The following is a 26,629-nucleotide window of genomic DNA, read 5'->3' as shown; positions in this document are numbered from 1 at the left end:
TTTCCCATTCAAATCGAAATGTTGCAGAAATTCATCTTTGTCTGAATTTTTGCATTGCTTCCGTACTAGATATTTAGGAAACAAGATTGTTTTCAATTGTTTCAGAATCGAGTTTGCTTCCACACTCGCGCATTCGCACTTGTTTGCTTCCGCACTAGTGGTTCGGCATATAGCACGCTTCCGCCATGCCAGTTTCGGGATTTATCTTAAGCACCCCTGGGCCGGCTGGGTCAATGTGTCAGAAACGACTATATGTCGTATCAGGATTATGGCATGATTTCTAATCTACGGTTAGGTCTTCCTAAAGGTAAGGAATCAGCAAATCTATTTTTAGTCTTGGTTGACGCTATCGAGAATATCGTTGCGCTAGTGTTATGTTCGGACCATTTCACCAGTGCAAATCATGTTGGAATTGGTTGAAAATTCATAGTGACTTTCATGATTCACAATAACGGTTTATTGTGAATAAATTTTGTTCAATAAGATGAGCAGTACATAGACCGAGAAAGATATAGACGGATCAAGTCCATTCGCAAATGATTGATTTTTAATTTGTCTTTTGCTTTCTTTCCTTTGTTCTTTTCATAAAACACCATATATTGTAAAATAATAGAAAATTCTGTACAACTACACTTTTTTTTAATACAAATTGACCGATTTGTGGGAAAATTCTCGTTCTCCAAAAATGAATTGGGTCACTTGCAGAAAACAGAAAATAATTGTGAATGGACATGAGACGTCTATAGTTTTCTTGGTCTATGATAACGAATTGCAAATAATAACACAAAGAAGAGCTGATGCAAGTGTTACGCATTTTTTTTAGCTGTAATCAATTGAAGTTGATAACCAAACCGTGAGGGACTAATAGAAAACACAATACAGTAATCCCTCGATTTACGTCGTCTCGGTTTACGTTGTTTCGATTTACGTCGTCAAATTTTTTGTTCCATCAAACTTTTAAAATTTTTCAAATTTTTTTGTCCACTTTATCAGAAACGCCTTCCATAAGTAACATAAGTATCAAGGATGATGACGTCGAAACATTTTTTTCTGAGATTCTTACCGAAATTACTGAATTACCTTTATTTTTGAAGTTTTTTTATTATGTACACGCACATACATACATAAATGGATTAGGTGTAAGTATGAGCAATTTTTAATTCGGTTTACGTCGTTTCGATTAACGTCGTCAAATTCCGGAACCAATCACGACGTAAATCGAGGGATTACTGTACTCGTTGGACAAATGAATCACAATAAATAGCTATTGTGAATAAAAAACGTCACTTTACAAAAAATCATCCTGGCAACACCGGTGACGTTTCCACTGATGAGTTATTCTGAATAGAACACCGGATATGGCCTATGGATAAACGAGCTGTATTTTTAAGCCCATCACGGTAGCCAGGTCAGTATTAAATAAAAAAACATTAATGTTATCGAAATAGTTAAACATCGATATGTTATTGTCAATAACGATATACAAATTCATCATTCTCGTTAAACGTTGTTATGGTAACTCCGCCGGTGGTGAAATGTGCTAAGACGACTGTTAACGCGTATAGTGCAGACAACACAGGTTCAAGTCACGGTGGCGGAAAATTTTTTTTTTAATTTGTTTATAAATTCGTAACCATTACGTTGTTGTTTTGACAACGTTGTCAGATTGGCCCTGTCTATTCTCAATTTGACACCACATGTGTGTTGATTAACTTTCATGAACGGATCGTTTTGAAGTGACCACATCGTTCATGGTTTTTTTTCTATGGGTGTATGAACTATCCAGATACATTATTTAACGTTTCCTCAATTCACAATAGCAGTTTATTGTGAATAGCTTGTATTAAGGATTGTGGTATAGATTTTTTTATTTGAATACACAAAATCAAAAGATATAAAAAAATATTTCTTTAAATCATGACGGTATGTCATTATATTCTTTTCGTTTTTTTTTAATTAAAAAAAAAAAACAAAACTTTAACTTTAATGTAGTAAAACTGTTTTGATTTGGATTTTTAAACAAATATTTATCTGTTCGTGTTAATATTATATATCACAAATATAATAATCAGATCATTATCCCACAAGAAAAAAAGTTTATTTGGAACCAACGATTTTGACTTTCCGTTAAGGATTTATTCATTTAGATTTCTATAAAAATATTTGCCCACTCTGATTATACACACAAAATTTTTTTTTCTGATTCAATCACGAAATTAATTGATCCAATTAATTTTTTAATTGAAATGTCTTCAATCACAGAAATGATAGTATCAATTAAAAAATTAATTGAAGGTCAATTAAAAATTAATTGATCCAATTAAAAAATTAATTGATACTATTAATTTTTGTGATTGATTTTTGTTTCAATTAAAAAATTTGTTGATTCAATTAAATTTTAAATTGAATATTTTTTAAAACTCAATTAAAATTTTAATTTGAAAATTTTTCGTGAATTTTTTTTCTGTGTACGCTGACATAATAGAAGTAGAAAATGGAAGTATGAATGGGGATGACTTGTGTCAATAGTAGTGTATATTGATTTTGAATTGTAAGGAAATAAAGCCATATATTTTTTATTTATATACAGTAACACCACTCAGAAATGGGGACCCACGGTCGTCTAAATTTTGTCCATATTTGATAGGTTCCCACTTATGAGAGTTTAATTTTAATGCAATAATATAGCAAACCTCTTACGAAAATTGTCTGCTTTTCACGGTGTCCAATTTTGAGAAGCTTTCCTGTATATATATATTTCTCTTCTTTAACGTTTTTTTATAGTTTCAAATATTGAAATATTTTATTTTTTATTTATTTGAATGAAAATTGAGTGTTTGTTATTAAATTTGTTCATGCATTTTGTTACTATTTAATTAATTGTAATTATACATATAATTTTTCCTGTTTATTTAAACTATGCCTTAGAGTATTTAAAAAATATATAGTCTTTCGTATTAATTTCTAAAAAAAAGAGTATAACATATTTTACAAATAATAATTTTTATGATATACACATTTTATATTTGCTTGCGTTTTTCCCACAAAATGGGGTTTACATTCGATCTCTTAGAAGAAATTAATTTTTGTTTTTTAAGTATATTTTTGATTTTACCAAACGAAAGCATTAAAATCGACAATATCTTTCACTCTTAAATGATATTTAATTATTTTTCGGTTTCTATAAAATAAAGGTGGGTAAATTTTAAATTAACCATAATTTTTTTCTTGGTTTTTTTTTTAATACAAACATAATATTTTGTTTTGCCATTTTTCAAAATATCCCTTATTCTCTAACCACCATTGAAAAAAATTCGTTATTTTTCAAAACTTAATTTAAAATGTACAAAGAAAAACATACGAAAAGAAGATTTCACTTCGAGCATGTGTGAGTTTTTGGGGGACGGGGGAAGATTTTGTTCTTCTTTTACTTTATAAACTCTTTGTTTTTTTTTAATGTTTTAATGTGTGTATCTTAATATTCTAAAGACTCGTTTTTATGTAAACAATGGCAAATGATAAAAATCAAACCCTCGATAGCCTTTGGCTGCCAGCCATATGTAAACCACATGATAGGCACCTGGTATAAAGCATATTAGTCCTGCCACAAAGAATACAACTCCCTGTGATGTATTCGCTGGATCAGCTACAGCAAATGTCCCCATCACAAAGAGGCCAGTACCAACAATCAGGAGGGTGACAGCCGCCAAGACAGTACGCCAGTTTTCGCGTACTTTTGGATGTCGCCAACAATAGGTGCTTACTTCGTCTGTGGAGATGTTACCGTATTCCTGTATCAGAGAATCACTGTCACGGGATGTGGTATCTTCGGTATATTTGTTATAACCCCTGGAAAGAAAAGAAATGAAGGGAATATCAAATCTGAAATATATAATACACAATGTAAATGTTAACATTTATTTGAAATTAAATTAAATCACATTAAATTACACTAGCCAACAGTCGTTTTGTGAATTGGTTCTAACATAATTATACCCTTCACCACTATTGTGGTACAGGGTATAATAAGTTTGTGCATTTGTTTTTCTCATTGATTTTGACCTACTAAACACGAAAATGAGTTTTAAAAAATTTTCTGTCGATTGGTTTTCGAGATACTAGTGCTACTCAAATTAAAGAAAATTTAGCCGTCTACAACTCATTCTCAGAAAATTTTCAAATCGGGTAAGTAGTTTGGATGTTGGCGGCTTAAAAAGGTTAAAAAAACGGTGTTTTTTAGTAAAAATGTGGCAGAAAAAAAACATATAAAAATTCATATAAAATATAAAACACGATGCTAACAGCAAATAGCGGACTTATAATTTTTTTGGTATAAGACCGAAAAGACCAAATCAACGCATCAACGCTGTTTTCCACATGGCATAAAATGTACAGTTATATCTTTGTTTCTACTCATTTTGTTTTGGGCGGTGATTGGGTCTTTTCGGTCTTTTACCAAAATTATAAGTCCGCTATTTGTTGTTAGATTTTGTTAAGTAAGGGCTTATTTTCTATAGAAAATTTTACCAAAATTTTAAAAATTTATATAGAAAAAAAATTTTGCCAAAATTTTAAAAATTTATATAGAAATAAAATTTTGGCAAAATTTTCGATAGAAATAAAATTTTGGCAAAATTTTCTATAGAAATAAAATTTTGGCAAAATTTTCTATAGAAATAAAATTTTGACAAAATTTTCTATAGAAATAAAATGTTGGCAAAAATTCTTATAGAAATAAAATTTTGGCAAGTTTTTTTTTTTTTTATAGAAATGCAATTTTGGCAAAATTTTCTATATATAAAAAAAAAATTGGCAAAATTTTCTATAGAAATAAAATTTTGGCAAAATTTTCTATAGAACTAAAATTTTGGCAAAATTTTCTATAAAAATAAAATTTTGGCAAAATTTTCTATAGAAATAAAATTTTGGCAAAATTTTCTATATAAATAAAATTTTGGCAAAATTTTTATAGAAATAAAATTTTGGCAAAATTTTCTATAGAAATAAAATTTTGGCAAAATTTACTATAGAAATAAAATTTTGGCAAAATTTTCTATAGAAATAAAATTTTGGCAAAATTTTCCATGGAAGACTTTTTTGTTTGGTAGTGGATGAAAAAACGGTAAAAGCAACACACAAATTATCCGAAAACTGAAAGGTACACACAAAAAAAATTTTCTCTGATTCAATCACCAAATTAATTGATCCAATTAATTTTTTAATTGAAATGTCTTCAATCACGAAAAAGATAGTATCAATCACAGTTTTAATTGGGCATAGAAAAAATTCTTGATTAAAAAATTAATTGATTTTTTCAGCAAAATTCAATTAATTTTTTAATTGATTCAATTAAAAATTTAATTGATGTTGATTGCAAAACGCAATTAATTTATTAATTAAAAAAGGTAACTATTTTTAATTACTTAGTTAGATTGGCTTAGAGTTTTTATTTGGATTAACAAATGATTGTTTGAAATACATTTTTAATTAAAAAAGTAAAAAAAAATCAGCACTTTTTTAACTGAATTAGTCTTCCGAATTTAATTAAAAAGTTAATTGTATCAATTAATTTTTTAATTAAACATTTTAAAAATTTCAATCATTGACTTAATTAACTTAATGTTTCTATCATGATTAAAAAGTTAATTGTATCAATTAATTTATTAATTGAAAAAATTTTCAACTTCAATTAACTTTTTAATTGGAAATATTTTGGTGATATTTTTTTCTGTGTAGATTTGATCGAAATCCCCGCCAATAATGAATAGAAATAAAATTTTGGCAAAATTTTCTATAGAAATAAAATTTTGGCAAAATTTTCTATAGAAATAAAGTTTTGGCAAAATTTTCTATAGAAATAAAATTTTGTCAAAATCTTCTATAGAAATAAAATTTTGGCAAAATTTTCTATAGAAATAAAATTTTGACAAAATTTTCTGTAGAAATAAAATTTTGACAAAATTTTCTATAGAAATACAATTTTGACAAAATTTTCTATAGAAATAAAATTTTGACAAAATTTTCTATAGAAATAAAATTTTGACAAAATTTTCTATAGAAATAAAATTTTGACAACATTTTCCATGGAAGACTTTTTTGTTTGGTAGTGGATGAAAAAACGGTAAAAGCAACATACAAATTATCCGAAAACTGAAAGGTAGATTTGATCGAAATCCCCGCCAATAATGACTCAAAAGGCAGGTTCATCGATTCAATTCTAGTGCACAATGGCCACCGGATTTCAATCTATAGGACTTTTACGCCTGGGACATTTTGAATCTTGAAACTTCTTAACACGGTCTTGTAGTTAGTCCATACGGGGTATATATTAAAAAATAGCCGATTAAATACGTATATAATTCAGTTTGCAAAATTTTCTATAGGAATAAAATTTTGACATAATTTTCTATAGAAATAAAATCTTGACACAATTTTGTATAATAATAAAATTTTGACAAAATTTTCTATAATAATAAAATTTTGCCCAAATTTTGTATAGTTATAAAAGTTTGATAAAATTTTCATATTGACAAAATTTTCTATAGAAATAAAATTTTAGTAGATTATTATATATATCTATAGACCGATATGGACCAATTTTGGCATGGTTGTTAGCGGCCATATACTAGCGCAATGTACCAAATTTCACCACGTACCAAATATCAACCGCATCGGATGAATTTTGCCCTTCCAAGGGGCTCCGGAGGTCAAATCTGGTGATCGGTTTATATGGGGGTACATATAATTATGGACCGATATGGACCAATTCCTGCTTGGTTGTTAGAGACCATATACTAACACCACGTACCAAATTTCAACTGACTCGGATGAATTTTGCTCATCCATGAGGCTCTGGAGGTCAAATCTGGGGTCGGTTTATATGGGGGCTATATTATAATTATGAACCGATGTGGACCAATTTGTGCATGGTTGTTAGAGACCATATACTAACACCATGTACCAAACTTCAGCCGGATCGGATAAAATTTGCTACTCCAAGAGGCTCCGCAAGCCAAATCGGGGATCGGTTTATATGGGATCTATATATAATTATGGACCGATATGGACCAATTTTTGCATGGTTGTTAGAGATCATATACTTACACCATGTACCAAATTTCAACCGGATCGGATGAATTTTGCTCCTCCAAGAGGCTCCTCTTTTTCAAATTCAATTGAAATGTTGATTGCAAATATTGTGTTTACTTTTTCTGTGAAGGTTGAAAAGTTGATTTAAATTTCCCTATTTCATATCGGCTGATATACACCTCTTGAGCAGTATCCGGCTTGTTGTGTGTTCTAATTTCTTCTTTCCTTAATAACCTTTGTTTGTAACAGTTATGGTACTCGGTTTCTTTAACGAATTCCCTAATTTGTTGCCGGTCACCTCCCGAGTCAACTTTTTTCGGATACGTTCCTTTATATATCGGTAATGTCCAGATACCCATATGATGAAGATACTGTCGTAATCTGAGTAATCCAATAAAATTTACTGTCTAGGATTAAGAATAAGGACTTACCCCCATTTTCAGGAAGCACCGTTTGTGCTACGTTAGCTAACGAACTTTTTAACCGTACTATGGACATGTACAGCTGCGCTCAAAATAATAGTAGTAGCAAATAAATTAAAGCACCATCGTGATTTACAGTTTTTGTCGTAAAATTGGTACTGTACTCAGTGTTTTTAGGTTGCCGAACATATAGACGGGATCCTCTTCAATCATAAAGCACAATTTTTGACTCATCCATCCAATGTTCCTCCATTTCTGTACTGGGGAATGTTCCTCCATTTCTGTACTGACCAATGGAAATCCTCTTGGGCATACTTTATTCTTTTCGATACATGTTTTTTTTTTTGAAAGGAGAGTGACTTTTCTTGGACTATGGACAGCTAAATTATTTTCGTCTTTTAATTGTTTGTAAGCTAGCTTATAACCCTTTTATTTGTTTTGGAGCTTGCAAAGGGATTCTTCTTATGTCGATTTTTTTACAACAACAATAGCATCAGAAGTTAAACCAACGGTATTTTTTTATTATGCACACTCCAAACAATGATATAGTAAAAAACAAAGATACAATAAACCTTTAGTGGAAGGAATAGAAGAAGAAATTTTCCAAATTTTCTAATGGAATTTAATAAATTTTAACTCCACCAAATTCAATTGTTGGTTCCAAATGAATTTTTACGAGAAGTTCCCGTTTGTTATTGTTTTCTGACCATAAAAATTCGTATTTATCACAATTGAATATTTTTAATATTCAATTAAAATTTAAATTTGAATAATTTTTTTGTTATATCTTTTTGTTATATTTTTTCCGTGTGCATTCTTTCAGATTTTTATATTAGGAATAGTTAGATTTACTTTCATTCCTCCTTATTCAAGAAATTTCAGTTTGATAATCTTAATTTTTGCTTATGCAGATTACTTGCTTTTTGTGTGCAATCATGGTCAAAATACAAATGATTTATCATGATTTTTAGTAATCACAATCAGTGACAAAGTGAAAAATATTCTCTCAAATTGCTAAGTGGTTACTCATCATATTGGTGGACTTGTGGCGCAGTGCATTTTCAGCTCATTCATTTAAAAAAGGCATTTCAAACATCCTGTATGACTTTGTAGAAAATTGGTTTAACGTTGAATTTCTAAATGAATAAATTATTTGCAAAGAAGGAATGTTTTCCATAACAAAAAAAAAAAAAAAAAAACAAATCACTAGATTGCCATAGAGTCAGCTAGTGTGTATAGACTATGTGAAAGATGAGGGAGAAATTATATGGCAGATTATTGTACATAGGTAATCAAGTCATCAAGAAAAGGATTGAGGGCTTTAGAAGATTCCATTTTATTCGCTTATGTGTTTAAGCTTTTGCGAAAATATAAAATTCTGTGAGGCAGTGCTGCCGTTGAGCCAAGCTGTGCCAAATTTTTAATGTGTCACTATCCCCCATTTTCATGAAGCTCCCTTAGTGCTACGCTAGCTAACGAACTTTTAAACCGCACTATAAACATATGTGTCATCCTGCCTATATATTCCATATGCCAGTGAGGAACGTAACTGCTGAAATTTGTTCACTTAAATTTAATCGGAGAGACGATACCTGCTACTTTCTGTGAAGTGGCAGTTAAAGCCTAACGGAGTTACGTGAAAATGACCGTATATGCCATACTTTTTTTCATTTATTGAATGTTATTTTCATAACAATAAAATTACATCTTATAAATTATACACACTCAAAAAAATCGCTTCTGTAACATATACCCCAAACACATTTTGCTTCAAGCATATATATTTTTTCAGGATTGGTGCAAACAAAATATTGTTTGTATTGTTCAAACATATTATGTTTCATACACTGGTAGTAAAAAATTTGAATGAAATTTTCATTGTGTGGATATATTTTTAAGGCGCCAATTGGTTACTTCCATTATTTTACCTGTTACTCTCTACACGGATGAAAAAGACTGTTTTTCATATGTTTGGCTATAAACATTATATGTTTGGAACACAAATTTTTAAACACAATATTTTTGAGTGCAAGCATATAATGTTCATAAACTAGCATAACATGTTTGGGACATATATGTTAATATGTTAGAACATATTATGTTTGGGACATAAAATGTTTGTAAATATAATATGCTTGGATGCAAACATATATTAATTTAGAAATAGCCTATAAACATATATGTGTTTAGTAGCTTGGAGCGCTATTTAACTGGGAGCGATATTGAATTAAGTTGGTGGTTGTTGCTTGTTATTATAAAATTAACATTTTATTTTTCCTTGGGCAATTGATCAGCTACTTCTTTGATCCTTACAAACTGTGTGGTCCGCTGTTCGAATCCCCGTCCGGCAAAAGGTAAAATTAAAATAAAAAAAATTATAAAATTGAATAATTTCTTCTACAATGTTTGTATTACAGAAAAAGGTGCTAAGAACTAAAATATCTCGTGGAAGTGAGAAAGATGTGGGGGAATATACAATTGGGCAGAAACAAAATTTTGAGCATTCAGGTCGAAAACCTATGTTGTTAGCACCTATATTACCTGTTTATTTTCATAATTCATTATGATTGTAAATATATAAATAAATAAATACAATTTTGAGAACAATATTGTTTGGGAGAATTTTTTTTAAGCATATAATATTTTTGGGTGCACAATGCTTCCAAACATATTATATGTTCACATAATAACATATTGCTTTTTGGAAGACAACATTATTGAATTTGGATGCAATAATACAAAATGTTTGGAGCTTAGAATACCCAAACATATATTGTTTAGACCAATATGCTTTCAAACATATTATATATTGGAAGAGATCAAACATATAAATGTTTGGGCAATACCCAAAAATATATATGCTTGAAGCAAAATATGTTTGGGAGTATATGTTACAGAAGCGATTTTTTGTGAGCGTGTAGGTCTCTCTTTCTAAACACATATATGCTATATAGGCTATTTCCAAATTAATATAGGTTTGCATTTAATTATATTATATTTGTGAACATGTATGAACATTATATGCTTGCACTTAAAAATATTGTGTTAAAAAATTGAGTTCCAAACATATAATTTTTACACCCAAACATATGAAAAACAGTCTTTTTCGTCCGTGTAGTAGAAGTAACATGGTTAGATTATTATAGTATTGTTATTAATATGTATATGTGTATTTGATTACAATTATAATTAAAATAACATATAAATAACTATATTGTAAAATGAATAAATATTAGTATGGAAAAATGTAGCTTCCCTCTTTGAGGTCCAATTCAGTATTGGTTGCAGTTCTGCGTTATGATTCCATACACAAGCCATGTTGCTAAAATTTGGAGAACATTTTACAAACAAACTACCAAAGAAAAATTCTTATTTTGTCAAAATTTTATTTCTATAGAATATTTTTGCAATATTTTATTTCTATAGATAATTTTGTCAAAAATTTATTTCTATAGAAAATTTTGTCAAAATTTTATTTCTATAGAAAATTGTGTCAAAATTTTATTTCTATAGAAAATTTTGTCAAAATGTCATTTCTAACATATAGAAAATTTTGCCAAAATTTTATTTCTATACAAAATTTTGTCAAATTTTATTTCTATAGAAAATTTTGACAAAATTTTATTTCTATAGAAAATTTTGTCAAAATTTTATTTCTATAGAAAATTTTGTCAAAATTTTATTTCTATAGAAAATTTTGTCAAAATTTTATTTCTATAGAAAATTTTGTCAAAATTTTATTTCTATAGAAAATTTTGTCAAAATTTTATTTCTATAGAAAATTCTGTCAAAATTTTATTTCTTTAGAAAACGTTGTCAAAATTTTATTTCTATAGAAAATTGTGTCAAAATTTTATTTCTATAGAAAATTTTGTCAAAATTTTATTTCTTTAGAAAATTTTGTCAAAATTTTATTTCTTTAGAAAATTTTGTCAACATTTTATTTGTATAGAAAATTTTGTTTAAATTTTATTTTGTTAAAATTTTATTTCTATAGAAAATTTTGTCAAAAATTTATTTCTATAGAAAATTTTATCAAAATTTTATTCCTGTAGAAAATTTTGTCAAAATTTTATTTCTATAGAAAATTTTGTCAGAATTTTATTTCTATAGAAAATTTTGTCAAAATTTTATTTCTATAGAAAATTTTGTCAAAATTTTATTTCTATAGAAAATTTTGTCAAAATTTTATTTCTATAGAACATTTTGTCAAAATTTTATTTCTATAGAACATTTTGTCAATATTTTATTTCTATAGAAAATTTTGTCAAAATTTTATTTCTATAGAAAATTTTGTCAAAATTTTATTTCTATAGAAAATTTTGTCAAAATTTTATTTCTATAGAAAATTTTGTCAAAATTTTATTTCTATAGAAAATTCTGTCAAAATTTTATTTCTATAGAAAATTCTGTCAAAATTTTATTTCTTTAGAAAATGTTGTCAAAATTTTATTTCTATAGAAAATTGTGTCAAAATTTTATTTCTATAGAAAATTTTGTCAAAATTTTATTTCTTTAGAAAATTTTGTCAAAATTTTATTTCTATAGAAAATTTTGTCAAAAATTTATTTCTATAGAAAATTTTGTCAAAAATTTATTTATAGAAAATTTTGTCAAAATTTTATTCCTGTAGATAATTTTGTCAAAATTTTATTTCTATAGAAAATTTTGTCAGAATTTTATTTCTATAGAAAATGTTGTCAAAATTTTATTTCTATAGAAAATTTTGTCAAAATTTTATTTCTATAGAAAATTTTGTCAAAATTTTATTTCTATAGAAAATTTTGTCAAATTTTATTTCTATAGAAAATTTTGACAAAATTTTATTTCTATAGAAAATTTTGTCAAAATTTTATTTCTATAGAAAATTTTGTCAAAATTTTATTTCTTTAGAAAATTTTGTCAAAATTTTATTTGTATAGAAAGTTTTGTCAAAATTTTATTTCTATAGAAAATTTTGTCAAAATTTTATTTCTATAGAACATTTTGTCAAAATTTTATTTCTATAGAACATTTTGTCAAAATAGTATTTCTATAGAAAATTTCGTCAAAATTTTATTTCTATAGAACATTTTGTCAAAATTTTATTTCTATAGAACATTTTGTCAAAATAGTATTTCTATAGAAAATTTTATTTCTATAGAAAATTGTGTCAAAATTTTATTTCTATAGAAAATTTTCTCAAAATTTTATTTCTATAGAAAATTTTGTTAAAATTTTATTTTGTTAAAATTTTATTTTGTTAAAATTTTATTTTGTTAAAATTTTATTTCTATAGAAAATTTTGTCGAAAATTTACTTCTACACAAAATTTTATTTCTATAGAAAGTTTTTTTTTCAGTGTATGAAACTTGTGATACATATTTCAAGATTTAAATGGAACGCATATTTTTCTACAATAAATTCCATTGTATTTAATATAGACAATGACTTGCTTCGCTTTAGTCTCCATTGCCTTTTCGATCTTTTCCCTCCTCATAAGGTTTTTGCATTTGCATCAATCGGATTAATTGAACGGTGAGACGGACAAGTGCTAGTAGCTAGCATGGCATATTAAATTTATTTCTGTCTGAACTTTTTGCAATTTAAATATGTATTTGATACTGGTGGTTTCATGAATACAGATCAGATATATTAAATGCTACACTGATAATCTAATGGACAAAGATGTGATACACCGAAAGAATTCCCATTTGTTATTTCATTTTTTGATTTTATTTTAAAGAAGGTTGTAGCGAGTTTACAACAAACAGACATAGTTAGATCGTCTTACAAGAGCACCTAAACTCGCAAATGATGCAACGTTTGTTTTCTTTCCCCAGAAAAGAAAACTCTTCCCTCAGTGTACAGTGGGGAATCGGAGTTTCGTTGTGTTAAAAAATAAATTTACAACTTTATCATGCTCCATCCACTTTGTAGTTAGAAAAGAAATACAATCTAATTATTTTTTTATTTTTAAAATAATTTCAATTTAATATAGTTTTATTTAGAAAGGAAAACAAATATTTTAACACTTAAACCAATCGCATACGTTTAGGATTATATTTGGTTGACTCTTTACGACACCGCCGTCAATATGTGGGCTGTGAAACATGTTTCAATTTCGGTAGTTGTGGATTTTGGCAAATTTGTTTTAGCCGAAAGAAGGGATGGAATGTTGGCGTATTTAATTTACATTCTGGGTATTGATTTTTTATTTGGGGCGCTGAACAAAATTGTTCGCAATATAGAAATTGCGTCATTGGCTGAATGAATGAGGCCTGAATTATAAAATACGATATCATATCGTTTTGATTTATTTGCATAGAAGAAAAATACTCAACAAATCGATACAAATAAGTTACATTTGCTTATTGCTTTAGGCGATTTAAGGCCATTAAATGTCCATGGAATATTTTTGTCGCATCAAGCATCAAAGCATCATCATTTATTTGAACTAGAGATAATAAAGCCGGCTGATTTGAATTTCCATGAAAGGCATTTAATTTATAAGAGAATTAAAACAAAAAATAACAAGTATATACGGCCGTAAGTTCGGCCAGGCCGAATGTACCCTCTACCATGGATTGCATAGAAACATACACTAAAGACTGTCATCCACAATCGAATTACTTAGGTTGCGGTAACACTTGCCGATGGCAAGGTATCTTAAATCTTCTTAACACCGTCTTCTCAATTGTAGTTAGTCCATACGCGGTATATATTAAACAAAAAAAAAAAGCCGATTAAATACGTATATAATTCAGTTTGCCAAATTTTCTATAGAAATAAAATTTTGACCAAATTTTCTATGTTGACAAAATTTTCTAAAGAAATAAAATCTTGACAAAATTTTGTATAGTAATAAAATTTAGACAGAATTTTGTATAGAAATAACATTTGGACAACAATTTCTAAAGAAATAAAATCTTGACAAAATTTTGTATAGTAATAAAATTTTGACAAAATTTTCTATAATAATAAAATTTTGTATAGTAATAAAATTTAGACAGAATTTTGTATAGAAATAAAATTTTGACAAAATTTTCTAAAGAAATAAAATCTTTAATGAAATGATTAATCAAGCTCGAGGTCTTTGTGTTTTTATTTATTTATTCAAAAGAGAAGTCAATGTAAAAGAATGTAATAATGTTTGGCTTATTATGTATTTGTTTTATGTTATTTGTATAGTAATAAAATTTTGACAAAATTTTGTATAGCTATACAATTTTGACAAAATTTTCTATAATAGCATTTTGACAAAATTTTGTATAGAAATAAAATTTCGGTAGATTATTATATATAACTACAGACCGATATGCACCAATTTTGGCATGGTTGTTAGCGGCCATATACTAGCGCAATGTATTTTGATACATTGACAAATTTTGACAAAATTTAACAAAATTTTCTATAGAAATTAAAATTTTGACAAAATTTTCTAAAGAAATAAAATCTTGACAAAATTTTCTATAATAATAAAATTTTGAGAAAATTTTCTATAGAAATAAAATTTTGACCAAATTTTCTATAGAAATAAATTGTTGACAAAATTTTCTATAGAAATAAATTGTTGACAAAATTTTCTATAGAAATAAATTGTTGACAAAATTTTGTATAGTAATAAAATTTAGACAGAATTTTGTGGAGAAATAAAAATTTTACAAAATTTTCTAAAGAAATAAAATATTGACAAAATTTTGTATAGTAATAAAATTTTGACAAAATTTTGTATAGTAATAAAATTTTGACAGAATTTTCTATAATAACAAAATTTTGTATAGTTATAAAATTTTGACAAAATTTTCTATAGAAATAAAGTTTTGGTAGATTATTATATATAACTACAGACCGATATGCACCAATTTTGGCATGGTTGTTAGGGGCCATATACTAGCGCAATGTACCAAATTTCACCACGTACCAAATTTCAAACGGATCGGATGAATTTTGCCCTTCCAAGGGGATCCGGAGGTCAAATCTGGTGATCGGTTTATATGGGGGCACATATAATTATGGACCGATATGGACCAATTCCTGCATGGTTGTTAGAGACCATATACTAACACCACGTACCAAATTTCAACTGACTCGGATGAATTTTGCTCATCCATGAGACTCCGGGGGCCAAATCTGGGGATCGGTTTATATGGGGGCTATATATAATTATGAAGCGATGTGGACCAATTTTTGCATGGTTGTTAGAGACCATATACTAACACCACGTACCAAATTTCAACTGACTCGGATGAAATTTGCTTCTCTTAGAGGCTCCGCAAGCCAAATCTGGGGATCGGTTTATATGGAGGCTATATATAATTATGAGCCGATGTGGACCAATTTTTGCATGGTTGTTGGAGACCATATACTTACACCATGTACCAAATTTCAGTCGGATGAAATGAAATTTGCTTCTCTTAGAGGCTCTGCAAGCCAAATCTGAGCGTCGGTTTCTATGGGGGCTATACGTAAAAGTGGTTCGATATTCCCCATTTGCAATACCATCCGACCTACATCAATAACAACTACTTGCGCCAAGTTTCAAGTCGATAGCTTGTTTCCTTCGGAAGTTAGCGTGATTTCACCAGACGGACGGACGGAAATGCTTAGATCGACTCAGAATTTCACCACGACCCAGAATATATATACTTTATGGGGTCTTAGAGCAATATTTCGATGTGTTACAAACGGAATGACAAAGTTAATATACCCTCCAGAGTAGGAATATGATCACCTCAAACATGTTTTAAGAGCAAAATGTTATTTTGGGTGGTGACCATGTAACATGGTTTTCGCAACCATGTGATTTTCTCGGAAATCATGTATCTGATTTCGGCAAGCAGGTTATATTTGTCGAGAAAATAACATTTTAGTGACAAACATGTTACATGGTCACCATACAAAAATAACATTTTGTCTTGAAATATGTTTGAGGTGATCATATTCCTTCTCTGGGTGTAGGATGGGGGGTATAAAAATAGAGTGTGTACATGGTTGCCACAATTGGTGGAATTCTACCAAAAATGGTGGATGTTTTACTATTTGGTAGATTGGTAGAATTCTTGATGTTTTGGAAAAACATTTCTCTGAAACTACACGCAGGGAAGAAACATGATTGTCACAACCATATTCGAAGAGCAAAATAATATGATAGGAGCTTTTTTTGAGGCGACCATGTAACATTTTCACCGGCAACCATGTTGGCTAAGTGAACATGGTTCTAAGAAAAATAAAATTGTTCTCATGTAAAATATTATTATATTGATAAAAAGAATTTTGTTTCCATTAAAACGTAATGGTCACGATCTAAAATGTTATGGTATTCGTCAAAAATGTTTTTCTTCCAGTTAAAAGAACATGGTCAAAACCTTAAATGTTTTGATCTTTATGAAAAAACTTTTTTTTTCGTCGTCGAAAAAAGGACGCCACTTGAGAAAAGAAAACACAAAATTAACTTTTTTTTATTTGTTTTTATTTATTTATAAACTAATTAATTGTTTATTTGAATTTACAATGTCGTGCAAGCAAACATCACATATTTTTACACACTCTATTTTGGTTCAATTTCAACAATAAGTAATCATTCCATATTTACTTCGTGCCCATTAAATGTACCAACGCAGACATCATGTAACTACAAATAAAAATAAATTATGCCATATATCAAAATGCAGAACAAAAAACAGGTATATTTTTTCAATTACACTTTCCTTTTTTGTGTTCACATAAAACCACGTGCCACTTCTGACGCGCAAACTGAAAATCGTGCGTACCTGCTCAATGTTTTTATAAAATTCTTTTCGCTGCAAAAAAAAATTAAATGGTCACGAAAACAATGTACATGGTCTTTATGACCATGTAATGGTCATACGTAACCTATAAAAATTATTTTTTCCCTGCAAAAAATTAAAAAAAAGTGAATGGTCAGGTACATGATTTTCCCGACCATGTAATGGTCTTAAATTCTATGATTTAAATAATAGAACATGTTTGCGGCATTTGAGAACCATTTAAATGCTTATTGCCAACATATATTTTTCTCCGCTCGAAAATTATTTTTACAAAGACCAAATACATGGTTTTCGAAACAATTACATACTCTAGATAAGCATTAAATGGGTGCGGCAACCATGTCCAAACATGTTTTTTTTGTGAGTGTAATTTTCGGTAATAAATAACAATTGTTGACTAATTTGCCTATAGAAATAAAATATTGAGCAAATAATAAAATTTTAACAAAATCGTCTATAGAAATAAAATGTTGACAATATTTTTCTATAGAAATAAAATGTTGACAAAATTTTTTATGGAAATAAAATTTTCGCAAAATTTTCTATGGAAATAAAAGTTTCGCAAAATTTTCTATGGAAATAAAATTTTGACAAAATTTTCTATAGAAATAAAATATTGACCAAATAATAAAATTTTGATAAAATTGTCTATAGAAATAAAATGTTGATTAACTACATTTGCTATAGAAATAAAATTTTGAAGAAGTTTTCTATAAAAATAAATAAATAAATATTTTTATATAAAATTGACAATATTTTCTATAGAAATAAAGTTTTGACAACATTTTCTATAGAAATAAAGTTTTGACAAAAATTTCTGTAAAAATAAAATTTTGACAAAATTTTCTATAGAAATAAAATTTTCTATAGAAATAAAATGTTGACAACATTTTCTATAGAAATAAAATTTTGACAATATTTTCTATAGAATTAAAATGTTGGCAAAATTTTCTATAGATATAACATTTTAATAAAATTTTCTATAGAAAAAAAAAATTGACAACATTTCTATAGAAAAAAAAATTTATTCGTTTTGTTTGTTATTATTTGGCTTCTCTTCAATCGTTATTGTTGTTTTTGATTTCAGCTTAAAGCCATGCATTGACTAAACTACAAGTGTAGCTTAACCAACAGAGGAAAAGTATGCTTGTCAAATTTATTTGGGCAAAGCCCTATAGACTGCAAGATGGTTGGATGTACAGCTGTTTCGGAATTACCACATTCCTCATCAGCATCCTCTACTTGCAGCAAAACTATCAACCAATTATCAGAATAAATTCGGGTAATTCACTCAACCCAAAGTGAACTTGAACCTCCCGAAAAAGGGTTTGATAGTCGGCTACTGCCTAAACAAATTTGCCAGCATATCTCTTTTCCTTTTTGACAATTTGACAAAATTTTCTTAGAAATAAAATTTTAACAAAATTTTCTATAGAAATAAAATTTTGACAAAATTTTCTATAGAAATAAAATTTTAACAAAATCTTCGATAGAAATAAAATTTTCTAAGAAATTAAAGTTTGACAAAATTCTCTATAGAAATAAAATTTTCTATAGAAATAAAATTTTGACAAAATTTTATATTGGAATAAAATTTTGACAAAATTTTCTATAGAAACAAAATTTTGACAAAATTTTCTATAGAAATAAAATTTTGACAAAATTTTCTTCACAATTTTGAAAATATTTCGTATGGATATAAAATTTTGCGAAAATTTTCTATAGGAATAAAATGTTGTCAAAATTTTGGAAAATTATTTTTGGCATGAGTGAAACCGTGCTCCGGATCCATATAAGTGCATTTCGGGCGAAAGATGTATATGGAAGCTATATCTAAATCTGATAGGGTTCTAGTTTTTCCCAAAACACATGATTTTTCGATTGGATTGAAACTGCGACCTAGACTCTGATCACAAAAATGTGTCTACAGATTGAGGAACTTATGGGCCGGCCCTGCATTATTACCAAAGACACCACGTATCTATCTCGTTTCTTACTGGGTGTTACAAACATATGCACTAATTTATAATGCCCTGTTCGCAGTGTGCCGACGGGTATAAAATATATAAGAGAAAATAAATTGGGTTTATTAGGTATTAAGGAAAATACATTATAACAAAAAGGGGGAATTCCTTCCGGAGGAAATAATTTTTTCTTTGTGTACGCATTCACGAAAAGATTCAACATATTTTGTTTTATTCGCATAGTCTCATGTGGGAATAGTCCACATACATAGAAATCGTTTTATCACTTTAATATGGAAATACCCTATTTTTGTAATGAAAAGTAAACATAAAAGCTATTATCCACCTAAAAAAAATCTGCTATGTTTTTTTTTTTAATTGGAAGATAACGGAGGAATATTAGAAATAATCAGAAAAAAATCTAAGGAATAAAGATATATTGGTCGCTCGTTTATCCACAAACAAAAAATAATAAAAAATAAAAATTAATTAATTGTAAATAATTTAATAATTAATTAATTGAAAGAGGTGAAAGATATTAGACATGCTTTCTTCTAATACTGGAAAGACTTCTCGAAAAAACGACAACACTCGTGTTTTCGAGAAGCGAACCTCAAATTTTGTAATAAAAATGGAAATACATTGTGTAAGAACTATTTATCAAAGTTGTTTAAAGTGAACAAAATCATAGCGGTAGATCATTGTTTGGGAGTCTCTTATTTACGGAATCGTTCTCTGATGTCTTTCTTTCGACAAATTCTTTGCTAATTTAGCAGGCTTACAGGCTTCTGATACACTGTATTTTTTTTTTTTTTTTGAGTGTAGTAAATCATATCTGGTGACCCATTTTTGCTTTTGTGCATAAATAAATGAATATGTCTGGTTCATCATAGTGTTCCTATATGTAGATATATTTCTGTTACGATGCTACCTCATATTTAAATGAAGTACTTCAACTTTTGGAAGCACAAAAGGTTAATGACATCAAAAGGTGCTGTGTATGTTTTTTGTAAATCATTGATGTTGCTGCCACATTACATATGCAACGAATAGTTCCCCTACAGAAGATGATGAGAGGAAACGAGAAATATGGAAAATGTGTTAAGTCGTATTAACATTTTTCAATAGATATCGTTATAGTCGTCTATCTCTAGTGCTACCAATTTGATTGTGTCATTTAAATAAAAAAAAAAAATAATTCGGAAAAATTAAAAAAAATGTTACGATAAAGTTCAACAAATGGTTGGCAAGTCATAATTGAAGACTCGAAAGGACCTTCATGTCCAATAAACTCGTTTTAAATTGTAATACCATGTTATGCCAATAGTTTGGTGTGATTGGAAAAGAATCTTCGGCTCTGAGCTACTCCAGTCGTTATAGATGTTTTGTTCTATTTGATCTTACACTATTTTTTTATATGCACAATAGCGCGTATACGTGCTTCTAACTAACATACAATATCGATTATTTGAACACTATATAGATGCACGAATTGATATAGAGAATCAAAATACAAAAATAAGTTAAGAAGAGCATGTGCCTTTTAGCTAAATAGAAAATATGTATGTGTGCATTTTTATTTGATATACAGAGTGGCTGATATGTATTGAAAGCATCTTCAGATTGCTATCATTTCTAAGCCGCTCGATTGACAGCTGGCAGATTTATTCCAGCGGCAGTTGATTTTATTGTTTGCCAGCCTACAAAAGCTTTTTCGTCTATGACATTTAGAAATAGTTATTACACAGAAAAAAATATCACCAAAATATTTCCAATTAAATGGTTGATTGAAGTTGAACACTTTTTCAATTGAAAACAAGTAAGGAAAGTCTAAAGTCGGGCCGGGCCGACTATATTATACCCTGCACCACTTTGTAAATCTAAATTTTCGATACCATATCACATCCGTCAAATGTGTTTGGGGGCAATATATAAAGGTTTGTCCCAAATACGTACATTTAAATATCACTCGATCTAGACAGAATTTAACAGACTTCTACAAAATCTATAGACTCAAAATTTAAGTCAGCTAATGCACTAGGGTAGAACAAATGTTAGTAAAAGAAATATACGAAACATTAAAATCTGAAGCAATTTTAAGAAAACTTTGCAAAAGTTTATTTATGATTTATCGCTCGATATGTATGTATTAGAATTTTAGGAAAATTAGAGTCATTTTTACAACTTTTCGACTAAGCAGTGGCGATTTTACAAGGAAAATGTTGGTATTTTTACCATTTTTGTCGAAATCAGAAAAACATATGTATCGGAGCTATATCTAAATCTGAACCGATTTCAACCAAATTGGGCACGCATAGCTACAATGATAATTCTACTCCCTGTGCAAAATTTCAACTAAATCGGAGTAAAAAATTGGCCTCTGTGGTCATATGAGTGTAAATCGGGCGAAAGCTATATATGGGAGCTATATATAAATCTAAACCGAGTTCAACCAAATTTGGCACACTTAACTGCACTACTAATTGTACTTCTAGTGCAAAACTCTGGCTTATAGGACCATTTAGTCCATATTGGGCGAAAGATATACATGGCACGCATAGCTACAATGCCAAATCTACTCCCTGTGCAAAATTTCAACCAAATTGGGCCAAAACTCTGGCTATTAGAACCGTATTAGTCCATATCGGGCGAAAGATATATATGGGAGCTATATCTAAATCTGAATCGATTTCAACCAAATTTGGCACGCATAGCTACAATGCTAAATCTACTCCCTGTGCAAAATTTCAACCAAATTGGGCCAAAACTCTGGCTTTTAGGACCATATTAGTCCATATCGGGCGGAAGATATATATGGAAGCTATATCTAAATCTGAACCGATTTCAATCAAATTTTGCACACTTGACTATACCACTAATTGCACTCCTACTGCAAAATTTCAACCAAATTCGGCCAAAAATCTAGCTTCTGGGGCCATATAAGTCCATATCGGGCGAAAGATATATATGGGAGCTATATCTAAATCTGAACCGATTTTAATCAAATTTTGCACACTTGACTATACGACTAAGTGTTATGTTTGTACAAAATTTCAAGCAAATCGGTATAAAACTCTGGCTGCTGGGTCCATATTAGTGCATATCGGGCGAAAGATATATATGTGAGCTATATCTAAATCTGGGAGCCACCGTGGTGCAATGGTTAGCATGCCCGCCTTGCATACACAAGGTCGTGGGTTCGATTCCTGCTACGACCGAACACCAAAAAGTTTTTCAGCGGTGGATTATCCCACCTCAGTAATGCTGGTGACATTTCTGAGGGTTTCAAAGCTTCTCTAAGTGGTTTCACTAGAATGTGGAACGCCGTTCGGACTCGGCTATAAAAAGGAGGTCCCTTGTCATTGAGCTTAACATGGAATCGGGCAGCACTCAGTGATAAGAGAGAAGTTCACCACTGTGGTATCACAATGGACTGAATAGTCTAAGTGAGCCTGATACATCAGGCTGCCACATAACCTAACCTAACCTAACCTATATCTAAATCTGAACCGATTTCTTCCAAAATCAATTGGGTTCTATTCTGACCCAAATTAGGAACATGTGCCAAATTTGAAGGCGATTGGACTTAAATTGCGACCTAGACTTTGATCATAAAAATGTGTTCACAGACAGACGGACGGACGGACGGACAGACGGACATGGTTATATCGACCCAGGGACCCACCCTGAGCATTATTGCCAAAGACACCATGTATATATCTCGTCTCTACAAATAATTTTTAAAATTTTAATTAAAAAATCAATTGGTTCAATAAACTTTTTTAATCAAACTCGGAAGTCTAAGTCAGTTAAAACAAGTATATACGGACGTAAGTTCGGCCAGGCCGAAGCTTATGTACCCTCCACCATGGATTGCGTAGAAACTTCTTCTAAACACTGCCATTCACAATCGAATTACTTGGCAAGGTATCTTAAAACCTCCTAACACCGTCTTCTAAATCGTAAGTAAGTCCATACGTGGTATATATTAAATTAAAAAAAGACCGATTAAATACGTATATAATTCAGTTTGACAAAATTGTCTATATAAATAATATTTTAACAAAATTTTCTATAGAAATACAATTTTTAAAAAAATTTCTATAGAAATAAAATATTGACAACATTTTCTATAGAAACAAAATGTTGGCACAATTTTCTATAGAAATAAAGTTTTGACAAAATTTTCTATAGAAATTAAATTTTAACAAAATTTTCTATAGAAAGAAAATTTTAATGAAATTTTCTATAGAAAGAACATTTTAACAAAATTTTCTATAGAAAGAAAATTTTAATAAAATTTTCTATAGAAATAAAATTTTGACAAAATTTTCTATAAAAATAAAATTTTGGTAGATTATTTTTGGCTCGAGTGGCACCCATGATTATGAACCGATATGGACCAATTTTTGTGTGATTGGAGATCGGCTATATATAACTATAGACCAATATGGACCAATTTCGGTATGGTTGTTAGCGGCCATATACTAACACCAAGTTCCAAATTTGAACCGGATCGTATGAATTTTGCTCCTCCAAGAGGCTCTAAAACCAAATCTGGAGAACGGTTTATATGGGGACTATATATAATTATGGACCAATTCTGGCCTGGTTGTTAGAGACCATATACTAACACCATATATCAAATATCAGCCGGATCCGATGAAATTTGCTTCTGTTTGAGGCTCCGCAAGCCAAATCTTGGTATATGGGTCTATATATAATTATGAACCGTTGTGGACCAATTTTTGCATGGTTGTTAGAGACCATATACTAACACCACGTTCCAAATTTGAACCGGATCGGATGAATTTTGCTCCTCCAAGAGGCTCCGCAAGCCAAATCTGGGGATCGTTTTATATGGGGGCTATATATAATTATGGACCGATGTGGACCAATTTTTGCATGCTTGTTAGATACCAAATACCAACACCATGTACCAAATTTCAGATAGGATGGAATTTGCTTCTCTTTGAGTCTCCGCAAACCAAATCTGGGGATCGGTTTATATGGGGGCTATATATAATTGTGGACCGATGTGGACCAATTTTTGCATGCTTGTTAGATACCATATACCAACATCATGTACCAAATTTCAGCCAGATCGGATGAAATTTGGTTCTCGTTGAGGCTCCGCAAACCAAATCTGGGGATCGGTTTATATGGGGGCTATATATAATTGTGGACCGATGTGGACCATCGGAATGAAATAAAACGAAAAAGTGATTGCAAATAGTTATGTTTTTAATTAAAAAATTAATTGCGTTTTGCAATCAACATTATATTTTTAATTGAATCAATTAGAACATTATTTGCTAATGAAATCAATTAATTTTTAATCAAATATATTTTAAGTCTAATTAAAATCTTGATTGATACTATCATTTTCGTGATTGAAGACATTTCAAGTAAAAAATTACTTCCGATTAAATTTCGTAATTGAATCAGAAAAAAATCTTTCTGTGTAGTGATGGATTTCAAGAGTGTGATTTCTTTATATTTGACTGGAAAACTATAAGTGGTTCTCGCTAGAGCCCTCCAGCATTTAAATGTCAATAAATCTTTTGTTTCTCGTACCATTGCTCGTTACCATGATTGGACGAAAAACACCAGAAGTTATCCGAAATGTGAAGATCAGGTTTGATCGAAATCCATGCCACAGTGGTAGAAAACTTGGACTGCAGCACAAAAAAAAAAAAAATTACCAAAATTTTTCCACTTAAAATTTTAATCGAGTTTTAAAAAATATTCAATTATAAATTTGTGATTGAAGACATTTTAATTAAAAAATGAATTGGATCAACTAATTTCGTGATTGAATCTGAAAAAAATGTTGTGTGAGCCATTGAAGTTCCAAAAAGTGCAGGAGTTCACCGATGCACAAAAAAAGTTAGACTGGAAAGAGCCAAGGACTTGCTTCGCTAGCACGAAAGTGGTCAGGTACCGAATTTGATTTTCTCCGATGAGAATCCATTCCAAGTTGAACAGTTTGTGAACAAAGGCAGGTCAGTTGAAAATGTACACCTTCTATGGGCCACCAGAACTCAAGCGTTGCCAATGGAAAGGGTGTGGGTCGCCGTAACGGCCGATGGTTGTTTCCCGCTTGCTTCATCGAATATTATAGGTGAAATGTCCTAAAACCAGATAGAAGCCCTGGGCAGACAAACATTTCGGCTGCAGATCATGGACATTCCAATAAGGCTCAGCAACATTGCATTCAGCACGCGTCAACCAAGAATGCCTAAAAAAGAGGTAGCTCGCTTCATCTCTACCGCATAATGACCATAAAAATTTCCGGATCAGTTAGACTTTTGTGCCTAGAACATTTTGGAGAGTAAGGTGGTTCGCACTAAAAAATACTAAAATGTCGACCATCTCGCCGGGAATGGGGCAAAATACCGAATAATCACTTTTGGGATGGCTTTGTCGGCCGTTTAATTCATGTCAGAGGTAGCCAATTTGAAAAAAATTTAAATTGATTCGAAATTTTGATGTGATATTATCGACATTTTTGCTTTTGAACAATAAAATTAAAAAACAAGGAAACATATATCACTTTAGTTTGTTGCACTACATATAAGCTTACACACAGAAAAAATATCCGTAGTTAAACTAACGCTATTTTTAACTGGAAAAAAATTATTTGCTAGTAGTTAAATTTTATTATTTTTTTCGAAATTTTCTACAGCTTAAGTAAATCTTACTTTTTTTTAAGTATTTCTCAACTATTTTATGAACTAAACGTGGGTATAAAGTTCAATGACCGTACACACAAGTTCAATATGAACTAAAGCAAAACAAGATTTTCGTACGATTCCGAAAAACAGTAAGAATGAACTACTGTATGGTTAAAATGGTCATGATTTGGCGCGAATGATTTTCTTCTTTACTTTTAGTTCATTTTTTCTTCTATGAGAGGATCTAATTTCGTGAACTGCAGTTAAAAAGTACAACAGAGCATTAAATTTTCCTGGTTTTAACCAGGGCTATGGAGCCGGAGACGGAGTCTGAAGATTTTGCTGGAGTCGGAGTCGTAAAAATTTTGCTCGACTCCGACTTCGGCTAAACCAAATTTTTTAAAACACTTCACATTTTTGTAACTAAGCAAGTTTTTACGCAAATTAGTTTCCATTGCGTTATTCATTCGATCAATGTACAGCATGATTGTAAATGAAAATCAACTTCCAATTACGGCTATCTTTTTATGTTTCCTAGAATGTTAGACTAGCAGATGGGCTGGATCGATCCATATTAATGCCCATATCAATTTATTTGAAATATTTCGAACAATCGAAATTATTTTTTTTATTTTATTTTAAGGCCATATACATGTGTGGAATATTGACAGAAAATTTTTTCAAAGTTGTTTTTTATAGAAAATTTT

At 29.6% G+C, this 26,629-nt stretch overlaps 1 protein-coding gene across 6 annotated transcripts in view; it reads right to left on the bottom strand.

The window, feature by feature from the left end:
• Window positions 1–2,860: 2,860 nt before the first annotated feature.
• Window positions 2,861–26,629, bottom strand: part of LOC142237293 (uncharacterized) — a 99,749-nt gene continuing 75,980 nt past the window's right edge. For all 6 annotated transcript variants that reach the window (XM_075308695.1, XM_075308696.1, XM_075308697.1 and 3 more), the window contains exon 3: window positions 2,861–3,849. In XM_075308695.1, the coding sequence (XP_075164810.1) occupies window positions 3,498–3,849 (352 nt within the window). In that variant the 3' untranslated portion in view covers window positions 2,861–3,497. The remainder of the gene's footprint in view (window positions 3,850–26,629) is intronic.

The sequence above is a fragment of the Haematobia irritans genome, chromosome 4, assembly GCF_050003625.1.
Source record: "Haematobia irritans isolate KBUSLIRL chromosome 4, ASM5000362v1, whole genome shotgun sequence".
In the NCBI taxonomy this organism is placed as follows: domain Eukaryota; kingdom Metazoa; phylum Arthropoda; class Insecta; order Diptera; family Muscidae; genus Haematobia; species Haematobia irritans.
This window is presented reverse-complemented; position numbering and strand designations above follow the sequence as displayed.